General features: G+C 36.4%; 1 protein-coding gene across 1 annotated transcript in view; it reads right to left on the reverse strand.

The window, feature by feature from the left end:
- The window catches only part of ARNT (aryl hydrocarbon receptor nuclear translocator), a 65,261-nt gene that overhangs the window by 10,227 nt on the left and 30,206 nt on the right, over positions 1 to 24,828 (reverse strand). Inside the window, exons 3-13 of the mRNA XM_024570089.4 lie at positions 23,701 to 23,745; positions 19,234 to 19,278; positions 16,150 to 16,194; positions 13,916 to 14,129; positions 10,855 to 11,068; positions 9,334 to 9,436; positions 7,773 to 7,838; positions 7,070 to 7,155; positions 4,577 to 4,653; positions 3,746 to 3,880; positions 1,333 to 1,407 (exon numbers count right to left, since the gene is read on the reverse strand). Coding sequence (XP_024425857.2) covers positions 1,333 to 1,407; positions 3,746 to 3,880; positions 4,577 to 4,653; positions 7,070 to 7,155; positions 7,773 to 7,838; positions 9,334 to 9,436; positions 10,855 to 11,068; positions 13,916 to 14,129; positions 16,150 to 16,194; positions 19,234 to 19,278; positions 23,701 to 23,745 — 1,105 coding nt within the window. The remainder of the gene's footprint in view (positions 1 to 1,332; positions 1,408 to 3,745; positions 3,881 to 4,576; positions 4,654 to 7,069; positions 7,156 to 7,772; positions 7,839 to 9,333; positions 9,437 to 10,854; positions 11,069 to 13,915; positions 14,130 to 16,149; positions 16,195 to 19,233; positions 19,279 to 23,700; positions 23,746 to 24,828) is intronic.

Genomic DNA, 24,828 nt, shown 5'->3' on the forward strand with positions numbered 1-24,828 from the left:
ATACATATATTTAAAAAATATAAAATACCTACACTTTAAAGTTTTTAAGAAAAAGTAAGTGATAACATTTATGTTTAGGCTGATGAGTGTGACAGTTAATTGCTGATGTTACAAACTGAGAAACAATTTAGCAGAAAATGGGACATATTTCACTTAGCAATAATAAAAAGGCACATTTTAAATATATGACTAAAATTTTTTCAAATCAAGTGTGTAACAGAGCACTTACGTAACCAAAATGGAGGAAAAAAGAAAAACAAGCTTCGTTGGAAATAATAGCTAAATTAATATACTAAAAAGAAATACACATCCATTTAGACTTAAGAAACATTAAAATCTGAACAGCAGCAACTAAAGAAGCAGCCATAGACCACACATTAAAAAGCACCTTTACTTACGTACTCTAAAATCATAGCAGCAGCTGACGTCAGAATAATAACCTTGAAATTATGGAGTGTGAATATGGGCCATTAAAGCTGCTTTGGAATAAACATTTTCCAGGAGTGATAAAATGATACTCTGTGGTCAAAAGTATCAGAATTATAAATTTCATGGATTTAAAATATACTGTGTATCTTTTCACACTGATGAAGGTTCATGTCCTTTGCTTTCAATGATTTCCACAGAAGTCAGAATAGTTTTCCTGAGACTACACACACATGTCCCTTCTGTGAGCTGCGGCAGAGGCTGGAACTGGTGATGCTGAGGACTCAGGAGACAGAGACTTTTTACTGCCATTGTCGGATTTCCTGAAGAAGTTGTGCTATGAGCTTTACTGCATTATCTTATTTAATCTTCCCCATAACCCTCTGAATTCCCTCTGAATTTAAGTACTATTATTAAACCCACTGTCACCAGTGAGGACACTACTGAGGCAGAAGTAGGAAAATTAACTAGTCTAATGCTACCTAATTCACCAGATATTATCAGGATTTAAGGCCTGAAAATCACAATTAAAGAATCAGCTATCAATTAAGAGTCAATTCTCATTTATCTATAAAAGAACTGTAAACTGAATTTTTCTACTATCCACAGTTCAACAAAGCCTAGAATATTTTAAATACTTTAAAGACAATCCATTGGATGTAGCTAGTTAGATTCAGGACAGTGAGTAGCTAAAGCCAAAAAAAAACACTTTGGACATAATCAACGGTTTCAAAGATTGGTCCTTTCTGTTCCTTAAAAGTACAGGTTAAGTACTAAAGAATGAAAAATTGTAGTGCCTGCCACAGTACTTGATTAATTAGTAGTTGGTAAGTGTTTGTGGAATGATTGTGATTAGAGATATTAGATTAAAATATTATTCACATCCAAACCAGGAAAAAAAGTTACCTGTTGGAAGCTGTCTCTTAGAAGCTGCTGGTCTTCAGGATGACAGAATTCTACAATATTCTTTCCTAAGAGTTCCTAAAGGAGGAAAAGAAGAGTACGATCAACACTTTTATGAGCGTCTAACTTTACTGGCCCATTAGCAGATTACCTGGATTTTATTTCTCCTGTCTTTATCCTAGGATTGTAGATAAGTGTGAAGAAAAAAAAAAGAAGAAAAAGATGGAACCTGCTAATAAGCTACTGGCCTCTACAGCATTTTTTTCAGAATACTGTATATTTGTTTTAATTGCATTTTTACAGATTTCAGGTTATTATTTACATACATAATTCACTCAAAGTATACAATTTAATGATCTACAGTCAATTTGTACAGCTGTGCAACCATTACCACAATCCAGTTTTAGAACATGCCCATTGCCCCCAAAAGTTCCCTTGCGACCGTTTATAGTTGATTCCTGCTCCCAATTTCCTACCCAACAACCAATTTGCTTTCTGCTTCTTTACTTTTGCCTTTTCTAAAAATGTTATATAAATGGAATCATATAATATGTAGTGTTTTATGTCTGGCTTCTTTCATTTAACATATTTTTGAAGTTCATCTATGCTATTGCATGTATCAACAGTATATTCCTTTTTATTGCTCAGCAGTATTGTAACATGGATATACCACATTTTGAGTACCCATTCACTAGTTAATGGATATTTAAACTTTCACTTTTTGGCTATTATGAATACAGATATGAATACCTGTGTATAAATCTTTGTGTGAACCAATGTTTTCATTTCTCTTGGGTAAATACCTAGGAGTGGAAATATTAAGTTGTAGGATAAGTGTATGTTTAATTAACTTTTCAAAAAAAGTGCCAAAATATTTTTCAAAAGTGGCTATAATATTTTACATGTCTGCCAACAATGTATGATAGTTCCAGTTTCTCCACATTCTTGCTGATACTTTTTAAAACTTTTTTTAATTAAATTTAAGCCCTGGCTGGTGTGGCTCCGTGGATCAAGTGCTGGCCTGGAACCAAGGGCTGCGGTTCGATTCCCATTTAGGGCACGTGCCTGGGTTGCAGGCCAGGTCCCCAGTGGGGGACGCTCAAGAGGTAACCACACATTGATGTTTCCTTCTCTCTCTAAAAATAAATAAATAAATAAATAAAATCTTTTAAAATTTTTATTTTTAATTTTTAAAATTGAGGTAACACTGAGAAACTTCCTGATTATAGCTATTCTAGTGGGCATACAGTGGTATCTTACTGTGGTTTTAATTTTCACTTTCCTAATGACTAATGATGATGCACATTTTTTAATGTGCCATTTGTATTTCTTCTTAACTGAAATGTCTATTCAAATCTTGTGCCATTTCCATTATCGGCTGTCTTAATGAGTTGTAAGATTTCTTTATATATTCTGGACATACGTCCTTTTTTAGACATATGATTTGCAAATATGTTCTCCCAGTTTGTGGCTGGTCTTTTCACTTTCTTAATGATATTCTTTTAAGAGGGCAAATTTTAATTTTGATGAAATCAAATTTATCAACTTGTTTCTTTTGTGAATCATGCTTTTAGTGTCATGTAAGAAATCTTGCCTAACTCAAGATCCAAAGATTTTTTCCTACTTTCTTCTAAAAGTTTTGAGTCTTTCTCTCTCTCTCTCTCTCCTTTTTTTTTTGAATACAGATATCCAATCGTTCCATCACAATTTGTTGGAAAAATTTATTTTCCCCCATAAATTCTCTTAAGATATTTGTTGACAATTAGTTGACCATGTGACAATAGACTCTATTCTGATTTATTGATTCTTGTACTAATACCACACTGTCTTGCACTAATACCACACTGCCTTGATAAAAATGGCTTTATAATAGGCATTGAATCAGGTAGTGTAAATCCTCCAACTTTCTTCTTTTTTTTTTACCAACCTTTTCACACAGCCATAGCCAGAACTCCCTCCTAGCCACTATAGTTTTGAATGTTTATACAATGACTTATTTCTCAACTCAGGTACAGTTACCTGGTCTGCCGAATAAGAAATCTAAATAAAATCATAATAACTTGTGGGTTACTATTTATCCCATATCGAAAGGTGGCCACAGCATTATAACTACTTAGAATTAGTACTTTTGTATCAGTATCTGCATTAATATCATTAACAACAACAATAATATTCATGCCAGCTGCTCCCACCTGGCTTCAGAAGCCATATTTTTCTAGACAGAATAATTTTGATAAGAAGCTGAGAATAAATGTAGCTGCTGAGAATAAATGTAGCTACTGAGAATAAATTTAACTCTGATCCAGGGGCTGATATGTTTAGCTATCTCTGGAATTACATGATTTTATAATCTCTACAAAGCCGAGGGGAAACAAGAGGCCAAAGTATCAGTGGTGTAATAGCTCTAGCTCCTCACCTGTGGTTGGTAGCCAACAGTAGCCACACAGCGGTGATCCACAAAAGTGAAAATTCCTTCAATGTTGTGTCGAGAAATAAACTCTGTTGGCTGACAAACATTACTCATGTCTGTACAGTTGGGAGAACTAGTTACCTGTAAGTAAAAAGGCAAAATTAAATAAAATTACACCATTCTTTACAGATGTATTTCCTACTACCTCGTGGTCACTTATATAGACATGAGGCTCGCAGTTTTAGGAATTTCAAAACTTTCACACCTCATCCAGAAAGGAAAAAATGACAAGAGAGGCCTAGCTCCACTCCCACACATGCACTTTACCAACTTTCAAAAGATTAAAATGAATTCCACTCAAAGCCCACCTACCTTCATTTAGCTAGGCTGTGTTCATCATTCAGATTAGAAAATTATAGTCCCAAGTAACCAAGAAACTTATCTATTTTTATAAGAATCAAAATTTTTTAAATTAAGAAATTTTAAAAAGAATCAAAATAACTCTACTTCTCTTGTTAGTCATGTAATGAGGATAAAATGAAAAACATCTCTCTTCTTTTGTGTACAGGCAAAAGAAATTAGTTGAAAATAGAAAATTCAGCATTGTAAATTTGAATATATTAAAAAAATAAGGGAAAAAGATCTCCCTTCCTCTCTCATCCTCTTCAGCTTCTACTCAATGTTAACTATGAATACTATATTCCTCCAAATATGTGGAGATTTACAGAGTTGTTCATTTATATTCAGAGAGTAAAAGAAAAGTAACATGAACAAGTCTTGAAGGAGATTTCTTCTCAATGAAAAGGGATAATATAGACATGGAAAATTCATACTTGCCTGCAGTCTGCCAATGGCCACTAGGCAAAACTTGCTTCCCTGGCCAGCCTCTGGGTCATCATCTGGGAGGGAGACACCTTCAGGAAGGTGAAGTTAAAAGATTTAACAGGAATCTCAAACTCAACAACCTTCAAAGTCAGATAGTGAAAGATTTAAAGAGGCTAGGTATAAAACAATAAAGAGTGCCAAAAGATAAGAATAAAGGTACTCACAGAGATAGACAAAAAAACTGATGGCTGTGAGAGGGAAGGGGATGCCAGGATGAGCCAAAAGGTAAAGAGGATTAAAAGGTACAACTTCCCAGTTATAAATCAGGTAAGTCACGAAGATATAATGTATGGCATATGGACTAGAGTCAATATTGTAATAACTTTATACAGTGACAAATGGTTATTAGACCTATCATGGTGATCACTTCTTAAAGTCATATCATTGTGTTGTACACATGAAACTAATATAATACCATACAACTATACTTCAATATTTTTTAAAATAATTGAAAACTATTTTAAAAATTAAAGGAAAAAAGTTGGTAAAAATAATTTTTAGGGGGGGAAATGGAGACAACTGTACTTGAACAACAATAAAAAAGTTAAAAAATAACTTTAAGGTGCTTAAAATAAAATTAAAATTAAAAACAGAATAAAGGTAAACAGCCCTGGCTGGTGTGGCTCAGTGGATTGAGAGTCGGCCTACAAGCCAAAGGGTCATTGGTTCAATTCCCAGTCAGGGCACATGCCTGGGTTGCAGGCCAGGTCCCCAGGTGGGGGCGCACAAGAGGCAACCACACATTGATGTCTCTCTCCATCTTTTCCTCTCTCCCTTACCCTTTCTCTAAAAATAAATAAATAAAATCTTAAAAACAAAAAGAATAAAGGTAAACAACCACATAGAATTTACCATATATTCCAGGTATTGTTTTAAGTATTTATGTATATAAATTTATATATTTTACCCATATTATAATAAATTGCAGAACACAAGTACCACCCAAAATATCTAAAAAACACATATGAAGACAGCCATTCATTTTGTAACCATATCATAGACATAGAACAGACGTCTTGAACAACCTGTGACTTTTTTTAAAAAACGATTTTATTTCTTTATTTTTAGAGAGAGAGGAAAAGAGGGAGAAAGAGAGGGAGAGAAACACTGATGTCAGAGAGAAACTTCAATCTGATGTCTCTCGCATGCCCCCCACCAGGGACCTGGCCTGCAACCCAGGCATGTGCCCTGACCGGGAACCAAACCAGCAACTTTTTGGTCTGCAGGCCAGCATTCAATCCAATGAGCCACACCAGCCAGGGCTCAACCTGTGGCTTTTAAAGTAAGCAAACAACCAAAAATAAAATTAAACCAAACACCAATAGTTATTTATGTCCTTTGGAAAAGAGCGTTGCCAATATTTCAATGTTCTATGTGGAAAGGAAAGAGGCTGCATCTTCTCTCTGCTCTCTGCATAGTTATCATCTTTTTACCAAGAACACAGAATTGCTTTGAGAGCTATATGAAATATGAAAGACAATGTACACCACAAATATATGACTTACACAGCATATAAACTAAAAAGTTCAAATGCCATTACTAATTAAAATTAGTTAATTACATTTAACTACCATTTATTGGATGCCTACCATATGCCAGGCACTTCGGCTGGGTGCTTTTCTTACACTAAATCTAATGGGCACAACAACTCTATAATGGATATGTATCTACAAATTACAGATAAGAAAATTGAGGGTTTTTTTTTTTTTTTTTAACAAAGGCCCAGCAATTTACCCAAGGTTTTATCACTAGTAAATAACAAAGCCAGAATCAAAACCAGGTTTTTCCAAATCCAAAATTTAATCTCTTACAAAATATACTATATACCACCTTGCCTCTCTTCTCTTAGTTTTTGTCTCCCTACAACACCCATTTCCAAATCATACTCATCTAGCAGGGAAGTGAAACAGTTGCATAATTTGGAAGTTCTAAAAAGCCAGTTTTAAAGGCTGGTCCCTGCACCCCAACCACCTTTCTCACATTCCCTGTTTAACTTCAAGTTCTAGTAAAGCTAATCTGCTCAAAGAATACTGTGCTCTGGCAAAGAATACTCCTTTTATAAGTTACTACAATCAAATCATTTCCCCCTTCTTCCTCCAAGTCTTGCTCCTAGGTTAGAAAGCTTTCTCAAATTAACTGTATTCAAGGACAACTTTTTTTATACTCAAATACTTAGAACACAGGTATTCAATATACATTATTATGAATTTGCACATTTAAAATACACTCGGTGGCACTGACTCATTTTCAAGTGGGAGTAATCATCTCATCAACTGGAATATAAGTCCATAAGGGAAGAGGAGTCTTCTTTTTCCTTCCTATTTTCTTAACAGTTTATTCCAAAGCACATTTTATATACCAGGTACATGGTAAATGTTAGCTAACTTTCTTGGACTCTGAGGAACCTGCTGCACCAAAAGAGAAAACACTATCCAACTTTCCTACCTGCTGGGGGCCACGCCTTGATGTATCCTGTGCAGTGGACCACCACGAAGTGAGGTTCCCCATCCTTCACTGAGCCAAGTCCATTCCTAGAAGAATTACAGCTGTGAGGAGAAAACCCTAACCGGTAACACTTTAAAGATAATGCTGGCTTAGAACCTTTAGGCTCTTGGGTGTTTAGAAAACAGGATAACTATATTTGGATCCTTCCTTCCCAAAAGTGACTGTGATATTGTTTTCTTTTTATAATGTTTATTGATTTTAGAGAGCGAGGAAAGCAGAGAAATAGGAAAACATCGATTTGTTGCCTTCTGTATGCACTCCGACCAGGGATCAAACCCTCTAGGTATGTGCCCTGACCTGGAATTGAACCCCCAACCTTTTGTTGTATGGGAAGGATGTTCTAACCAACTGAGCTACACCAGCAAGGACAACCATCATATTGCTGACTGTTGCCAAAGTAAAGCAACTTAAATGTACTGCAGCAGGAAGAAAGTGGATCAAGTAGTAGGGCAACTTCCTTAAACAGGATAATCAAAAAAAGCTTTAGAGATTCAGGAAAACATGGCCAGAAACAAAGGAACTGGAAAGTGAGTGATGAGGGTGAGGGCTGCTGAAGGAAGTACTACAGTAAGAGAGCTGAAGAAGTGGTGATCTCTATAGGTACTTGGCCATCCCTCTGGTTTTTCACTGCTTAGGATCTCACCTGCACCTGTTCCTCAGAAAGCTCAGTCTATTCATCGAAACTGGGTCCACAGAGCTATTGCCACACCTGTTTCAATGAACACAGAGATTATAAGTGATTAAACTGCAATATCAAAGAACTTTTTGTCCTTTAACTGCCAGATAATAGGCTCTGAATACAACCAGACACAGAAAATTAACAATGCTCCTAACAAGGAAGGATAAAAAAGTCAGACTTGGTATTTCTAAAACTTGTAACTGTCCTAGAATTTGAAGTCGAAATATCCCACATGTTCTTCAAATGCAGACATTCTCTACATAAGGGGTCGGTATACTTTTTCTGTAAAGGACCACATAGTAAATATTTTCAGCTTTGTGGGCCACATAATCTGTTGCAATTAGTCAACTCTACCACTATGGCATGAAAGCAACCAAAGACAACATGTAAACAAAGGGGCATGGTGATATTCCAACAAAGCTTTACAAATAAAGAGTTAGAGTTTGCCGACTCTGTACCACAACAACCCAATGTATTGGCTGCATTTTATTATTATCTTACTCCTACCATGTCTTTCCATTAGCTATGTCCACATATTGGGACACTCTCTCCCACTCTCTAGTTTGCTCCACTCATTTCTTTAAAATAATAGATAAAACTTACATAGAATATGTGCCATACACTATTCTGAGCCACTTTATGTATATTTATTCATTTAATCCTCATAACAACTTTATGAAGTTGTTATTAATATAACCTCCAGTATTAGATGATAAAATCAAAACACAAAATAGTCATTTAATCTGCTCAGAATCTCAGAAGACAGTAAGTGGCAAATCCTTTAGTCTGCATCTGAAGCAACTTTAAACCAGAGCCAAAATTCAATTTTGCAACTTTCCCAGGAAACGTTTCTTAGCATCCTACTCATCATTTCTAATAAGCATATTCTCAGTACAAAGAAGTCAGTTTCCACTATACAACCTGAAAATATCTTGTGACTTTAAGAGATGTCTCTTCTACCTACATAAAAAGTACTACCATCCTTTTCTTCAGAATTCTAAAATATACAGTATAAAATTTATAAATATTAACTAAAACACATAGGAAAGTTTCAAATTCCTACCAAGAAACAAAAACAAAAACCCAGAAATGGTCTGAATAAATGGATATTGTCTCATGATGTATTGGGGGAAAAAAAAAATACAGGTTTTGGAGTCTGACTACTATGGATGAAAATAAAATCCTGTATCAAACATTATCTATGTAATCCTGGGAAGTTCATTTGTTTGAGTCTTTTTTTTTAATCAGCAAAATAGTAACCATGAATTCTCCCCTAGAGGACAGCTGTGGGAAATGAGGTGACAGGCATAATGCACCTACCATAATGTCTGCACAGGAGGGGTTCAGTAAATGTTAGCTCCCTCTGCAGACACTTTGGTATTTGTCACAACCCATGTGGGCCTTGAGAGTTAAGTGTAATCCAACAAGAGCTTGGATTGAAGAGTTTAACTCCTCTGACTAGAAATCAAATCCTCAGTTCTTAATTTTTCCTATGTCAAATCACAACCTTCAGTTTGACACTCACCTCATACGGCAAATAAATGATCTCCTTGAGCCCATACACATCCTCATGGAAGACTGCTGACCTTCCTTCTTCACTGTTCCAGTCTTCAGATCAAGGATGCGCCCTAAAGAAGAATGTGAAGAGCAACCTGGAGTGCATTCTTGTATAGGAGGAGGAGGGGGAGAGACACTGAAGGCAACAATTAGTATGTAACCTAGTTGTGCCCTCCAATCTGGCTTTTACCAGAATAGGCCACGGAGGGGATGGATTTTTTTCCAAGCCTAAAATACCTCAATTCCCAGCAAGATATCTTACTCTTAAGTTCAAAGGTAGTACTAGGAGTAACTTTGTACAAGGGAAGGCAGGAGTGGAAAATAGTGTTGGCAAGCAAGAGGCGAAGATATAGTCTTGGGTCTAATTTTTTTTTATCCTCACCTGAGGACTTGTTTTTTCATTGCTCTTTAGAGAGAGAGGAAGGGAGAGAGAAACTTCGATTCGAGAGAGAAGCATCAATTAGTTGCCTCCCGTACACACCCGGACTGGGGATCATATGTGCCCCTCCAGGAATCAAACCCACAACACTTCAGTTATGGGACAATGTTCCAACGGAGCCACCCAGGGCAGGGCTAATTATTTTTATATGTACGTGTGCACACACAAATGCCCACATACAAAGTAAATGTCACTTGTTTAAAAACAATTTTATAAGCAAAGAAACATGTATCTGACAGGCCAAAACATGCCAACATTGTTCCTCCCTTTAAGATACAGAAACCGATGGCAACTTGTGGAAAAAAGAACTAGAAAAATGAAATCCATTAAATATATAAAAGAGGGGGAAACCAAATGGCAACATTAGCATGACCACAATGGTCTTATTTTAATTACTAGTTCTGATCTGCCTCCACTTTATTTTAATTACTAGTTTTGATCTGCTTCCACTTTAAAATTTTTTCCAGAGTTGCTTAGAAGCAGATGTGACTTACTTCCTTTAGCAAAACTCTGGAAAAGGACTGAATAGCATTAAAATGTGTGTGTGTGGGGGGGGGGGGGGGCGCGGGGGGGCGGTGGGATAACAAAACCCAAAAAAGACAGAAAAATAGTACAAATACAAAAAAAAAAGAAAATCTTATTCACTGACTGGTAACTCCCCTCTGAAATAAAAGTCTATTATCACGGAACCTAATACAAAGTCAAGCACAACAGAGTAGAAAAAAACACTAGGTAATTACCCATACAAATGAAACAGAAATATGGATAATTTAATTCTTTTAGAATAGAAAAAAGTTTATTGTAGATTTTGCTTTTACTGATTTACATTAATATTAACATTAAGCTAAATTTTTAATGAGCACTGTCACTAATGAAATAGTTTCTAAGGATGAGCTAGCTACAAAGTATACTTTCTACATGTGGATAAAAAGAACTGATTATATTCATTAAAGGAGAAAATTCTAGAAGGCATGCCAAATTCAATTTAAAAGCTAAAACACTTCTTCTGTCTCAGAAAAAAAGAGAAGGACTTCCATTCATATATCATACCTGTCAGAGTGTTTTCCGAAGTGGAAAGCTGCTCACGAAGTTTGTCCACATCATCTGGGTGCACCTGATCATAGAGTGTGCTACCAAACCATTCAGATTGTGGCTGGTTCAAAACAGGGGTCACTGAGTCAGAAACATATACCACCCGGCCTGACTCACATGAGACGATAAACAGAAAGCCATCTGCTGCCTCCAAGATCAAATGTTTCAGTTCCTGTCCAAAGAAAAGAAATAAAAGTTAATACTGAACTCTGAAAAAAACAGGTATTATTATTCATGGGAAGTAAGACACTTCCAACCATAAGTATCTCTCCATAAACAATTGCTGACTCCTGCCTGATCCACAGCCACAGCTTTGCACCCTAAATGTAATTACCTTCACTGACAAGGCATTTTTTTCCAATAGATATTTCCTCAACGTGTCTATGTCACATTGAGGAAATATCTATTATTATGATCCAGCCTCATCCGCTTTACCTAAGGACTCAAGACATGGAATACAATGACTTCCCAGTAACAAAAATTGAGTTCTTTATCACACGCTCTCTGGTCTCTTTTTAGGATCTTCCTCTACAAATATTCTGGTTTTCTCTCTTTTGTACCTCAGATCTATAAATATGATCAACTTTCCTCAATTCTACACAAATCCCCCCTCGACTCTGACCAACTCATCTCTCTTTCTCAGTGCCAATATTATATACTAAGAATAATGTTATACTCATTGGCTCTGGTCTCTTATCTTTCATTTCTCAATCCTACCACAGTCTTTACTTTAAATCAGAACATTCATGTCGTTTTCAGGAGGTTACTAACTGCAAAGGCAAACCCTCCTAGTTGCCAATTCAAGTCCCCTTTCCTGGCTCTTTATTATTTTATTCCATCTCTCTGCATAATCTGACAGTGTTGTCCATTCTATCTTTTAAACTTTATTTTCCTCTAGCTTCTATGGCCTCATATGCCAACCTTTGCTTCCTTTGTAAATGTCCCTTCTCTGCTCCAGGCTCCCTTTCCTTTCTTTAGATCTTAAGTATAGGCATTTTGAATGTTCTATCTTAAATTCTCTTCTCTACCCATAATCTCGCCCTGAGAAATTACATCCACTCCTCCCCGCTATGAAATGATACCCAAGTCTACATCTCTAAACTTGCCTAATTTTTTCTTGAGCTTTAAAAAGACCTAAATTTCAAGTATCTGTTAAACGTTTCCTAATAGATATTCTACCAGCAACTCAATTTCAACATCTCAAAACTTGTCATTATTTCCCTTTCCAAAAAACAATCCTTTGTGCTCTTCCAGCATTCCTTTTCAACAGTACCTCTTTTGTCTCAGGCTACATTTCTCAAAATCTGTCTAATCTCTCTCATGAGTATGATAACTTGGCTTTATACTATGTCATTGCCTGGGTCATCTTATACCAATCCATTCTTTAAAAGCTAGCACATCTACTAACATAGTTTTTTAAATTTTTACTTGTTGATTTAAGAGAGAGGAACATCACTGTTCCACTTATTTATGAGTGCATAAATAAGTAGATTCTGGCTGATAAGTGGAAACGGGCTGATTCTGTATGTGCCCTGACAGGGGATCAATCCTACAACCTTGGTGTATCAGGATGATGCTCTAACCAACTAAGCTACCCAGCCAGGGACTCTACTAATACATTCTTGATGACTCCCTACTGCCTAAAATTTAAAATCTTAATTCTTTGATATAACACCTAAATATTCCATCACCAGTCAAATCCCAGCCTACCTTCCTATTATCATACTAAAGGCATACTAAACTACTTTTCTTTGAAAAATCCAACCATTCTCACTAAGCTTTGTTATCACATTGCTCAGGTTATTCCCAAAATTTATAACACTGCTCCCTATTCTTTGTTTTTCCTATTTGCACTTCAACAGGACTTATTACTGTACCTTTACTACAGAGCTGATTCTGTGTTTATTGTATGATTTATTTATTTATGTGTGTTTCCATCTGCAACAATCTCTTATTATTCTTTATATTTCTCACGGAACAAGCATCTGGTTAACTCACAAAAGGTATAGAACTAAAGTTTGTTTGGTCAGTATCTGTATGAGTACTGTTAAAACAAACTGATTAACTATTTGGATGTACATATTCATAAAATCTGTGCTGTAAGTGCTTTCACACAGATCATCCTATTTGGAAAAGTCTTCTTACTGCTTTTTTCTAAATCATATTCCTTCCTTCCTTTGAATCCTTTGACTAAAAGAGTGGCATTATAGGTGAATTTTTTTCTTCCTTATACTTCCTGGATTTTGCAAATTTTTCTGTAGTAACCCTGTGTAATTTTTTAAATCAAAACAGAATATGGCTTCCTTGCTCTTGGAAGTCTTTAGGGACCATCTCGCTCAGGCCTGGTCATGCTATATATCTACTGTAACTAGCCCCATATAAGTTCAGTTTTTTTAAAAAGGCATTTCTTTTCTGCATGCATTTCCCTATTGTTTTTCATTTATGTATGTACTCTGCCACTCATATACTCATATTCAGGCTGAGTTCATGAAAATCTGGAAATGTTTTTGCCTTCCTGATTCTTTTCATAATGCATCATCAAGTAACAACACATCACTAAGAAATGACGAGTGCTTGTCAGACTCCTTGTATCACTAAAACTAGAAGCTGCTTCGAGAAGAAATAAATTTCTTCTATCTTCTATAATCCTAGAGCCAAGGAAGAGGACGGTCCTCTGGACATAGTCATCTCTTCTCCCTATGACTCCACTGCTCTTCTTTCACCTTTTATGCTGTATTCATGAGTGAAGTTCTAAAATACTTAAAGTTTGCTGAATAGTTTTCACAAGTCTTCTCACTGTTCCAATGCTAATAAATGTTATAGCCAAGGATCAAAACTCACTTTTCCCAAAGTCTGAATTTTTCCTTAAGAGCTCAATTCTTGCCCTTTAAACAATCTACAGATTCAGCTGTGCTATCACTCCCAATATTCCAATATTCAGGATTATGGTCACCTACTACAAAAAGATAAAAACTTTCAACAGATTCTAGACCCTCCCAGAGCTGTACATCCCAGAGACCTGATCAGTGAGGAAAGACGGCTTGTAGGTGCCATCAGTGGATGTGTTGCCAGTTCCTCGCAAAGACTTCATGTGAGAAACTGCCATGCGTAAGATGGTTAGCTTGTCTGGTTTTCGAGCCAGGGCACTACAGGTGGGTACCATGTCTGACAGTTCTGTGATGTAGGCTGTCATCTTGTTCCGCCGCCGTCGTTCAATTTCACTATGATTTTCTCTGCATAGAGAGAGAGAGGACAAGTCCCACCCCACAGGTCACATCTGAACATTTGGGAGCACAGACAGTGATATGGCTATCAAGTAAGCTGCTGAAGAAATGTGGTATTTAGATTTAGGGATACTTAAGTCTCAGAAGTTAGAGTGAGGTTTGCCAACATTCTCATGCACAGCGAGCATGGAATAGAAACTAACAAGGCAGACAGAGAATAAGCAGATACCAGCAGTTCTATCTCCTAAAAACTTCATCTTCTATGTAAATTACCACTCCCTCAGAACAAAAAATGTTTTTAAGAAAGGACTGATTTTCTAACTGATTTTAGTCACTTAAGTTCCTGAGAGACAAATAATCTCAGCTTGGCTGACTCCATGTTTACTAATTCTACCATTTAAAGGCTGAAAACATAAAATGACCAATTATTTCCAACACAAGTATGTTGCTCAGCAGCTGATACAAGAATTGATAACATAGTGTAAATACTGTTGATCTACAAAATATTGTATGTTCTAAGCTCCCCTCTTATTCTCAACACTAGAAAACAGAATTAAAAGATTTTGAAGTTTTATTTGTCCCTCTTATGCATGAAGTCCTAGTTGCTTTATCTTGGTGTGATGCCAGTGCACTGAGCTCAAGAGAATGTACGATACCATCTATTTGAGGTCCCTCACAGGGACCCCAGTTTGGGACAAAGGGAACTGGAGAATAGGAGTGGAGTAGGGAGGAGAATGAAAAGGCCTGAAAACAGACATTTTGTATTTCATCAGGGTAAGTAGATCACATCTCTAATACTGACATCCTCAAAATCAAAACAGAATGATATCATTGTTAAAAATGATAATCCAGTACTTTCAAATTGGATTTTTGAAAAGCCCAATAGTTCCTCAGTGTCATCATGGGGATCCCTCAAAGAGAGACCCCAAAAAGCATGGTGCATTTCTGCCACCTGGGCAGCTTTACTTTATCTTTTTATTTATTTCTATTACCATATAAGGATTCTGTTTGAACGAAAGTTCTTTGTCAAAATAAAAAGAAAAAGAAAACTAATCTAACATAAATCTCTTTTTTATGAGTAGAGAAAACTAAGGTCAAGCAATGTGAATTTTCCAAGGGCTGCCTTCATAGTCAATGAATGCAATGCTCTTCCCACCATACCATGCCAAATCAGTTTTCTGGAGGGTGAAAGAGTCAGTAGGAGTTGAAATGGCAGCAAAATAAGCTTGTGACCCGGCTGAAGGAGGTAATGACAGAGAAGAGGAGTTGGGGGGAGTAGTAAAAATGGACATTGATATCAACGAGATATCTCCTACTGAGTCATCCCAAATCAGAGACCAGAAAACAGAAAAGTAGAGAAAAGATTTCACCACAGAGGCCCATATGTAGTTATTTTGTCTAAGAAACATCAAAATCCTGCTCTCAAACTTAAAGCACCTATCTTCCTAGTAACGACAGATTTCTGACACTGAAGTCCAGAAGGCTGATCTTTTAAATAGCCACATCAAGGCTGCTGAAACCAAAAAGATTCAATCATCAAAGCAACACCAGTACTGCTGTGACATAGTAATCTGGGCTGTGAGTCTACACAGGGAAAAAAGGATGAGCTTTCTAGAGGGGTGTGAAATAAAGGCTGAGGCCTAAAGGTCATGAACTAACTGCAAACACAGGCATATTTATTAATTTTTCTGATAAAAGAGTATTTCCCTGCAAAAGGACCAATTGGCACAGCTGCACTGCTCCTAAAAGCTTTTTGTTCTGTGAAGCTTAGTGCCGAGAAAAAGAGGAAAAGAGAAAATTATACAAGTAATTTTTTAAATTCCTAAGTAAAGTTCCTTCAACTCCACTCATTTTCTGATGGGGGAAGCCAAAATTCCTTCTAACACACAAACTTCTAAAAAATCTTGTCCCCTCTTGCCACAGATAAGGAAAAACACAAACAGAAAGGGGAAGAAAAGAGCAGAGTAAGAAAAAGGATAAAAAAGCAGCATTATCTGCTTCGCAATGCTAAAAGATACTGTTCTCCTACCTGGCGAGTCTCTCTTTATCCGCAGAGCTCTGCTCATCATCCGACCTAAAAACAGAATTAATGAACTAAGCTAAAATTTAAATAAAAAGAAAAAAGGAAGGAAGTGAAAAACGGAGGAAGATAAGGAGGAGGGAGAAAGGACAGGAAAAGAAATAGAACAAAATAGATTCAAAGAACAGAGGAAAAATGGAAATATGGACAGGAACCTTGCCTATAACTCTACAAAGCCACCTGATTGGATAAAGAAAAAGTAACAAGAAAAAGGTAAACACAAAAGAAAGGCCAATATTTATTATAAATTAACATAATCTGAACAAAGACAGCATTTTGCCAGTCAATCTCTATAAAAATCAGATATACACAGATTGAAAAGATCATTCTCACACACTGTTCCCAATCTGTAAAGAAAATGATATCCAAATAATCAAAGAGGAAATCATGATAAGAATGTCAAACAAGTGATCACAAATACAATCTCTCTATAACACACAGGCATGCACACATGTACTCACAGACAGAGTAACCCATCAGGAGTTATCAGAAAATTATATAGGTCAAACTAAGAGTTAGGTTTCTGACATTTCTCCTATAGTTGATTTGATCCTAAAGTAGTATCCAGTAGCAACTCTCCCTCCCCTGGAGGGGGCCACAAAGGATTGCTGCTAAGTTTCTCTGGATAACTGAAATACTATAAGGATTGTTGGCAACTGAAGAAAACACCAAGGTGTTGGTAGGCTAGTGTATCATTAATCAATTCCATTTTAAATATATATGAGGTCTGTCCAGAAAAAGTCCAGCCATTGTTTATATAATGAGAATGGTTTGCACATTAATCTGGCAGCCAAGGAGAGTAGACTGGAATGCACATTCGTGAACAATGTCGACCTCAATGTACTAGTCAGTGGGGGTGGTAGATGCCCTTGAGTGAACATGTGTACTGTGTGGCCATCACATGCAAAGTGACTGAGTGAGTAGAACAGCGAATCTGCATCAGATTTTCCATTAAGCTTGAACATTCCTCCATGGAAACTACTGGGATGATTCAGAGGGCCACAGCTATGGGCAGCTGGTGACTGGCATTTTCGTCACAACAACATGCCCTCTCATGCATTGCGTGTCTTGTGCAGAGTTTTGGGGGGAAACATCAAATCACTCAGGAGACTCAGCTCCCTTACAGCCCAGATTTGATGCCCTATGACTTCTGGTTTTCTCCAAAAATAAAATCATCTTTGAAAGGGAGGAAGTTTCAGACCATTGATGAGATTCAGGAAAATATGACAGGGCAGCTGATGGCAACTGGGAGAACTTTGTGAGGTCCCAAGGTGCCTACTTTGAAGGGGACTGAGGCATTATTGTCCTATGTACAATGTTTCTTCTATCTTCTTCAATAAATGTCTTTATTTTTCATACTACATGGTTGGATACCTTCTGGATAGACCTCACATATCTAAAAATAGATTAAGAAACCTCAAAAAAGTCTAATTAAAGTATGACATTTTAACAGGCTATCAAAAATAATAAGCACAATGATTTTATCAATATATAACAAAATTTCTATGAAACAGCCATCAGATAAAAGGAGACCCAAAATAATGTAGTAACTATGAGAACTTTCAAATGTGAAAATTTACATATACTATGAGCAGAGAAAGAGAACTGAGTGATATTATATAGCTTAAAGTGTTGTGTTTATTGGGTTATAGTACCTTAACAAACTACAAATTACTTTTTTAAAGATGAGAAAAATCTATGCATTTTTAGCTTTGGAAGACCCTCTACTGAATTCCCAAGGAAGATGTGTGAGGAGAACTAGTTTAACAAGTCTTATCTTAAAGGAATAAGTTGTGTTGTTTGAAAGTTTACATATCTAAAATTCCTATCACTACTGCCTCCTCCTACTTCAGATCCACAATCCCTTATCCACTCTAATATTTCTGAATGAAATATATAAATATTCACTTTAAGTAGGGCAAATAAAATTAAAATAGTTCAGGTCATGTTTTCATAGCTTTTTGGAATTTCAGTTAAGAGAATGTGAACCCATACCACCCACTACTATTTGATGATGGCCTAACTTCTAATGCAACTTAAAAAACTATTTCCCCAATATCTATGATTAGCTTCTCCTTTTAGAGATGGTTCATATCCTAAAGTGTCTACATGTATCTACTTCGATAAACAAATTCTTCAAAAACCTCTTAAATTCACTCCTCTCCTGTTCCATTGCCACCACTCTACCCATGGCCCTCATGATTATTATTTCAATAGCCTCCTTGCTACCTCCCTGACTTTTGTGCTTCAATCCTTTATACTGCTACTACAGAAAAATCCCATGTGCATTTTGTAAAGTATCCTCTCATTCAAAGCTTATGATGGTGTCTTTCTGCTTCAGAGAAGTTTTAAACTACTCTGATATTTCTTAGCCCTTTACATCAGTGGCTCTCAAAATGTGGTCCCTAGAACAGCATCATCGGCAATAAATAAATACTAAGTGCACAGTTAAGCACTGGATATTTAATGATTCATTTTTCTGAAGTAGCTGAAAACTCCATTTTTTTAAAAGTTTACTATTTAATAATAGAATAAACTTTCAGAATAAACTTTCTAAAAATAAAACCAATATTTGAGTTGAAAGGATTTACTATTTAATGAAAAGCAAAGTATTTTCTATCTTGATGGATAATTTTAACAAATTTATTTCAATCTAAACTCATCTTCACAAAAATTGTTTCTCTGTTGTCATTTTCAGAAGAATAAAACCAATTTATTTTGTAGATCCACTTCATAATCATTTCAGCCAAGAAATCTATATTGTTTGTGTTCCTGTGGATACCCAGCAAACACAATGCATAGCTATCTATTATATCCATTAAAAAAAACAAAACCTCTGTGTGAAATACATCATTAGTTTGAAACCATGTTACCTGAATATAAATGGTAATTATTAAAATACTAAATTCATCAGCTTTCAGAACAGAAAAGAGACTGGACAGAGAAATTATCTCTCACTGAAATAAAATTAAAACACAGTATGCTTGAATTGCCTGGTCCTAAAACATGAAACAAGATGTTCTACTATATTACCTGGCAAACCGCTCCTTATCATTAGACATCTGATCATCATCACACCTGAAGGAGAAAAAAAGTAAAGCATTGTACTTGTTATATCCATTTCACTCTGAAATGAAAACTAGAAAGGGGTAAAAATATTCAACAGGAAAAAAGTCAACCACAAATCCACAGAGATAATAACAGCATTCCATAGGACTTTTAAAAATACTAAGGACTTTTAAAAATACAAGTTCTCAAGTTTCTGATGTCTCCTTTACTCTTACTTATCAGACACCTCTCCCCAACCCCCCCCAAAAATGATGAACTTATGAGGGCACAGCTGACTGCCCTGTCATCACCACTCTAAGGTTTGGGACAGTTGTTTTTTTGTAATTATGGCAAAAAACATGCAACATAAAACTTACCATCTTAACCATTTTTAAATGTACAGTTTAGTAGTGCTGACTATATTCACGCTGTTGTGCAAAAGATCTCTTAAACTTTCTCATCTTTATCTGAAACTATACCCACTGAACACTATCTTTCCATTCCAATCCCCCACACTGCTGCCTGCTCCTGACAACCATCATTTGACTTTGTTTCGCTATTTTTGACTGTGTTAGCTACCTATGTAAGTAGAATCATACACTACAGCTGACCCTTCTCCAATTAGTGGCATTGAACAGCTTTTCATTTGCTTTTTGCCCATCTGTATATCTTCTTTGTAAAAATGTCCATTCAAGTCCTTTGCCCATTTTTGAATTGTTTATTTTGTTGTTGTGCCACTGTAGTTCTTCATATAGTATTATCTAGGTAGTGTCTGCACTGCAGAGTATCATCTACATGACAAATAAAGGAGCCCTATATTTTAAAAATATCTTTTATTGATTATGCTATTACAGTTGTCTGGTTTTTTTCCTCCTCTTTATCCCCTTCCGCCCTGTACCCCCTTCCCTCCAGCATTTCCCCTACCCTTAGTTCATGTCCATGGGTCGTACATATAAGTTCTTTGGCTTCTCCATTTCCTATACTATTCTTAACCTTCCCCTGTCTATTCTGTACCTACCACTTACGCTTCTTAATCCCTGTACCTTTTCCTCCCATTCCCCCCCTCCATATCCTGACTGATAACCCTCCATGTGATCCCCATTTCTGTGATTCTGTTCCTGTTCTAGTTGGTTGCTTAGTTTGTTTTTGTTTTTTAGGTTCAGTTATTGATAGTTGTGAGTTTGTTGTCATTTAACTGTTGACAGTTTTGATCTTCTTTTTCTTAAGTAAGTCCCTTTAACATTTCATATAATAAGGGCTTCATGATGATGAACTCTAAAGGAGCCCTATTTTTTAAGGAACTATTTTATAATGTGAGTGCCCAGATCTGATTTATTTATTAGTTTATTAACTAAGTTTTAAAAGGTGATATATTTTGTTGCAAAATTTTTAAACAGTTCCAAGTTATATGTAGTGAAAACGCATCTCCTTTTTACTTCAGACCTTCAGAACTTCCCCTTAAAAAACCATAGTTTCCAGTTTATTGAGTATCCTTCCAAAAATATTCACATGTGTGTTTAAATGTGTGTGTGCATACACACACACTCATAATATCCTATTTGTTTTTACACAAACAATGCTATTGTAAATTGTTTGCCATTGTTTAGTTTTATAATGCTTAGTTCTGTCAGTGACATCTTTTTTTAAAGTAACGTTTAAAGTTAAGTCTTGTATTGCTACTCACTAGTTGCTGAACCCTTCAGATATTCTTGAAAACAACAGCCATGACTTAGTCACCATAAAGGAATATTTGCAAAATATTGGAGAAAATAATTCTACCGTTCTTAAGATAATAAGTATCAATAAGAAGTTTTCATTTCTGGGGAAGATAGACTTTTTGAACTGTTTTACTGGGAATTCCTCCAACTGGAAATTCTAAATTATAATGGTAGACACACTTAATGGAATTGTGTTGTGTATGTGAATGAGATAGAGGGTAAAAACTAGTCTTACTTATACGTATCAATTACCTCTAGCCTTGAGTCACTGCCTTTGTTTCCACAACATCTGGTAGTCATGGGTTTGAGCTGTATGGGTCCACTTATATGTGGATTTTGCTTCAATATACAGAAGGCCCTCCACATCCCTGGGTTTCCTATCCGTAGATTCAACCAACCATGGATTGAAACAGTATTTTAGATCTGAGGTTTGGAATCCACGGATGTGAAGGATTGACAGTATGCATTGTTCTATGACATTTTATGTAAGGAACTCATAGCATCCATGAATTTTAGTATCCATGGAGGAGTCCCGGAAATCCCTTGTGGATATTGAGGGATGACTTAAGTTTAGGGGGAATCAAAAATTATATGAGGGCCCTGGCTGTGGCTCAGTTAGTTGGAGTATCATTCTGTACGTCAAAAAGCTGCAAGTTTGATCCCCAGTCAGGGCACATACCTAGATTGCAGGTTCAATCCCTCATCCGGGTGCATACAGAAGGCAACCAATTGATGTTTCTGTCCCACATCTCTCTCTCTCAAATCAACAGACATATCCTCAGGTGAGGATTTTTTTTAAAAAGTCATACAAGGATTTTCAACTGAGTTGTGGTCGTTCCCCTTAATACCCGTGTTGTTCCAAGGGTCAACTGTATATTCAAATCTAATTAGGTTCATTTGTGCCCTGGCTGGTGTGGCTCAGTTGATTGAACGCCGGCCTGCAAACAGAAAGATTGCAGGTTCCATTCCCAGTCAGGGCACATGCCTGGGTTGTGGGCTGGGTCCCCAGTGAGGGGTGCGTGAGAGGCAACCACACATTGATGTTTCTCTCCCTCCCTTCCCCTCTCCCTGGGAGGGGAATAAAATCTTTAAAAAATAAATAAATAAAGGTTCATTTGTCCTTTCCCCAGCCACTAAAAAAAGATGTCACAATTCATCTTACCAAGTGGATAAGTATGCCTGAGACATGTATTACAAAATTTCTTTATTTGACCACTGATACATTTTTTAACAATTGGAATTTTCTGGTCTGGAGTGAAAGCCTTATTCGCACAGTATCTGCAAATCAACACTGAATCTTTTTGGTGCAGGCTACTTTTATTTTTTATCCTCACCTGAGGGTATGTTTATTGATTTGGAGAGACAGGAAGGCAGAGAGAGAAATATTGATCACTTGCTTCCCATATGCTATCTGACCAGGGACCAAACCCTCAACCTAGGTTATGTGCCCTGACCGGGAATCCAACCTACAACCTTTTGGTACACAGGAGGATGCTCTAATCAAATGAGCCACCTGGCTAGGGCTGGTGCATGCGAATTTTGAAAGTTGTAACTTATTACCTCTTTTGTTTATATATTTTGTTATATTCTCCAGACAACATCTATAAAATAATTTTTAAGAATGTCAAGGCTTTGAAACTCTACCCACAATGTCAGAATACATAGTATCTAGAATAGTGCTCCTCAATGCATGAACATACAGGGTGGGCAAAAGCAGGTTTACAGATGTGAGTATGTGAAACACAGATACTTGTATCATTCTTTATTGACTGATTATTATATTATTTTATATTATTATTAACCCACGTTTGCCCACTCCTGTATTTTCAACTTTGGAAAAAAAAATGCAGATTGCAGTCAAGGTTATCATCCTTTCTTTGACTTTTATTGCTTTCCTTATTTAAAAACAAAGCCAAGTAATGGGTCTCTGCAAGAATAAATACTTCCCATCTCTGAAAGAACTCCATCAATATATTAAAAAGTACATTTTCCTTGCTCCAAAAGAGTCATTACTCAAAAATACAAATTCCAACTCCTGTTCTGTAGAAGACGACAAGGGGTATCAGAGGATGACCCACCAATGAACTGCATTTCCCAGCATCTACTCCCTGTGTAAACCCCCTCCCACACTGACTCAGACTTAGACATATGACTTCCTTTGGCCAATGGAACATCAGCATATGTCAATACAGAGCAGAGGCTTGATAGTCATTTACTTATCAGAAGGTATAATAAATCCCACAATCCAAAGGATAAGAATTTACCCTCCGGATTGTAGCCATCACCATGTAAAGAAACTCAACCTGACCTCTTGGCCTCCTTAAGGATAAAAAACCACAAGAAAGAGATATCCAGCCATGTCAGCTGAGTCTAGCTGCCAGCTGACCAACTAGCTGAATGCAGTCTTATAAGTCAGTCTAGGAAAGATCAGCAGAACCCAGCCAATCCACAGAATTCTGAGAAATAAGAAATTTTTGTTTTTTAGCCATACACCCAGCAACAGATAACTGACATAGATGGTCTTGTAAATTCTCTGCCCTCCCCTCAAAGAGCTCCTTTCTGTGCAGCTATTAACAGAATGTTTGAAAATTTTATGGTGTACAATATCATAGGAAAATTTAGTTTTAGGATGAAGCATTCCCTTAGACCTAAAGATGAAAATATTATAAATCAGAAATATAAAAATATGAACTAATATTTTATATCTAATATTTAAAGTTTTTCTAAATCTTACCTCAAAAATTTACTGTTCCCTTCTCCATCATCATCAAAATCCAACCTGGGGAAAGCCAACAATAAGTAGTGTAAGCCTACTGATAATACAGAACATTAAGAAATTAAAATTTCTCAACCCATAAACTACTTGAACACCCACCCAAATGGAAGAAGGAAAGAGGAAGTAGACAGAAGTCAAACAGAGCTATGTTACCTCTTCCCCGTTGTACCAAACTAGACAAAGAAATTGGGCAATCAAAAAAAAGAGTACCTACGGCTACCTTACATTTTCTCAGGGTAGCAATTAACCTTTGCCAAAGTTTTACATCAGAATACAACCTCTACAAAAGGAGTAGGAATCCGCTTAAAAAATTTAATATGAATAATTAAGTTCCATTTTTCTTTTCTATAATCTACCCTAAGCTGTGTTACCAGCTTTCTCAAACATCTTTCAAAACGCTGACACTTACATAATAGAGTGATTTAAGACCTCAGTAGGTTGTTAAATACTGCTTTTTCCCTTCATTTTTCTCATAAACATGTAACATATGCCAAACTCAAGACATTGTGCCAGATGAGGTGAAACCAAGAGATTTGCCTTCAAGGGACTTTTTGTATATACAAAAACAAATATAAAACAAATGAGAATGGGCAAGTGCTGTGTGCATAATGAACATGCTATTGCTGTTCAAAGAAAGCAGAGGTGACTTTCATGTGAGGGAATCAGGGAAGATTATAGGTAATAAGGTAAACCAACCTCCTATAAACCTCTGCACTCTACTGAACTTAAACAGTACTCACATTACCACCTTAACCCAGTGATCTTTTGACACCTATTCTAGTGTGACACATGGTATTATGGAGCAATATATGAGGTCTGTCCAGAAGGTATCCAGCCACATAATATGAAAAATAGAGACATTTACTGAAGAAGATACAAGATACAAGAATTTTCTGTCTTGGTAAGCTGCTCTTTTCCTGGACCTGTGGCTAGAGAGAGCAGGCTTTGGGTGGGGGGCTGTTTCTATTCTGTTCCCCTTCATGCTGTCAGGTTGCTGACTTTTTCAGCCCTGTGTCTAGGATAAATGAGGCAAAAAGAAAACCCAGAGGGACTCATCACCATATCATTGCTCAAGTCCTGTGGTCC

This window comes from Desmodus rotundus, chromosome 12 (genome assembly GCF_022682495.2).
Source record: "Desmodus rotundus isolate HL8 chromosome 12, HLdesRot8A.1, whole genome shotgun sequence".
Lineage (NCBI taxonomy): Eukaryota > Metazoa > Chordata > Mammalia > Chiroptera > Phyllostomidae > Desmodus > Desmodus rotundus.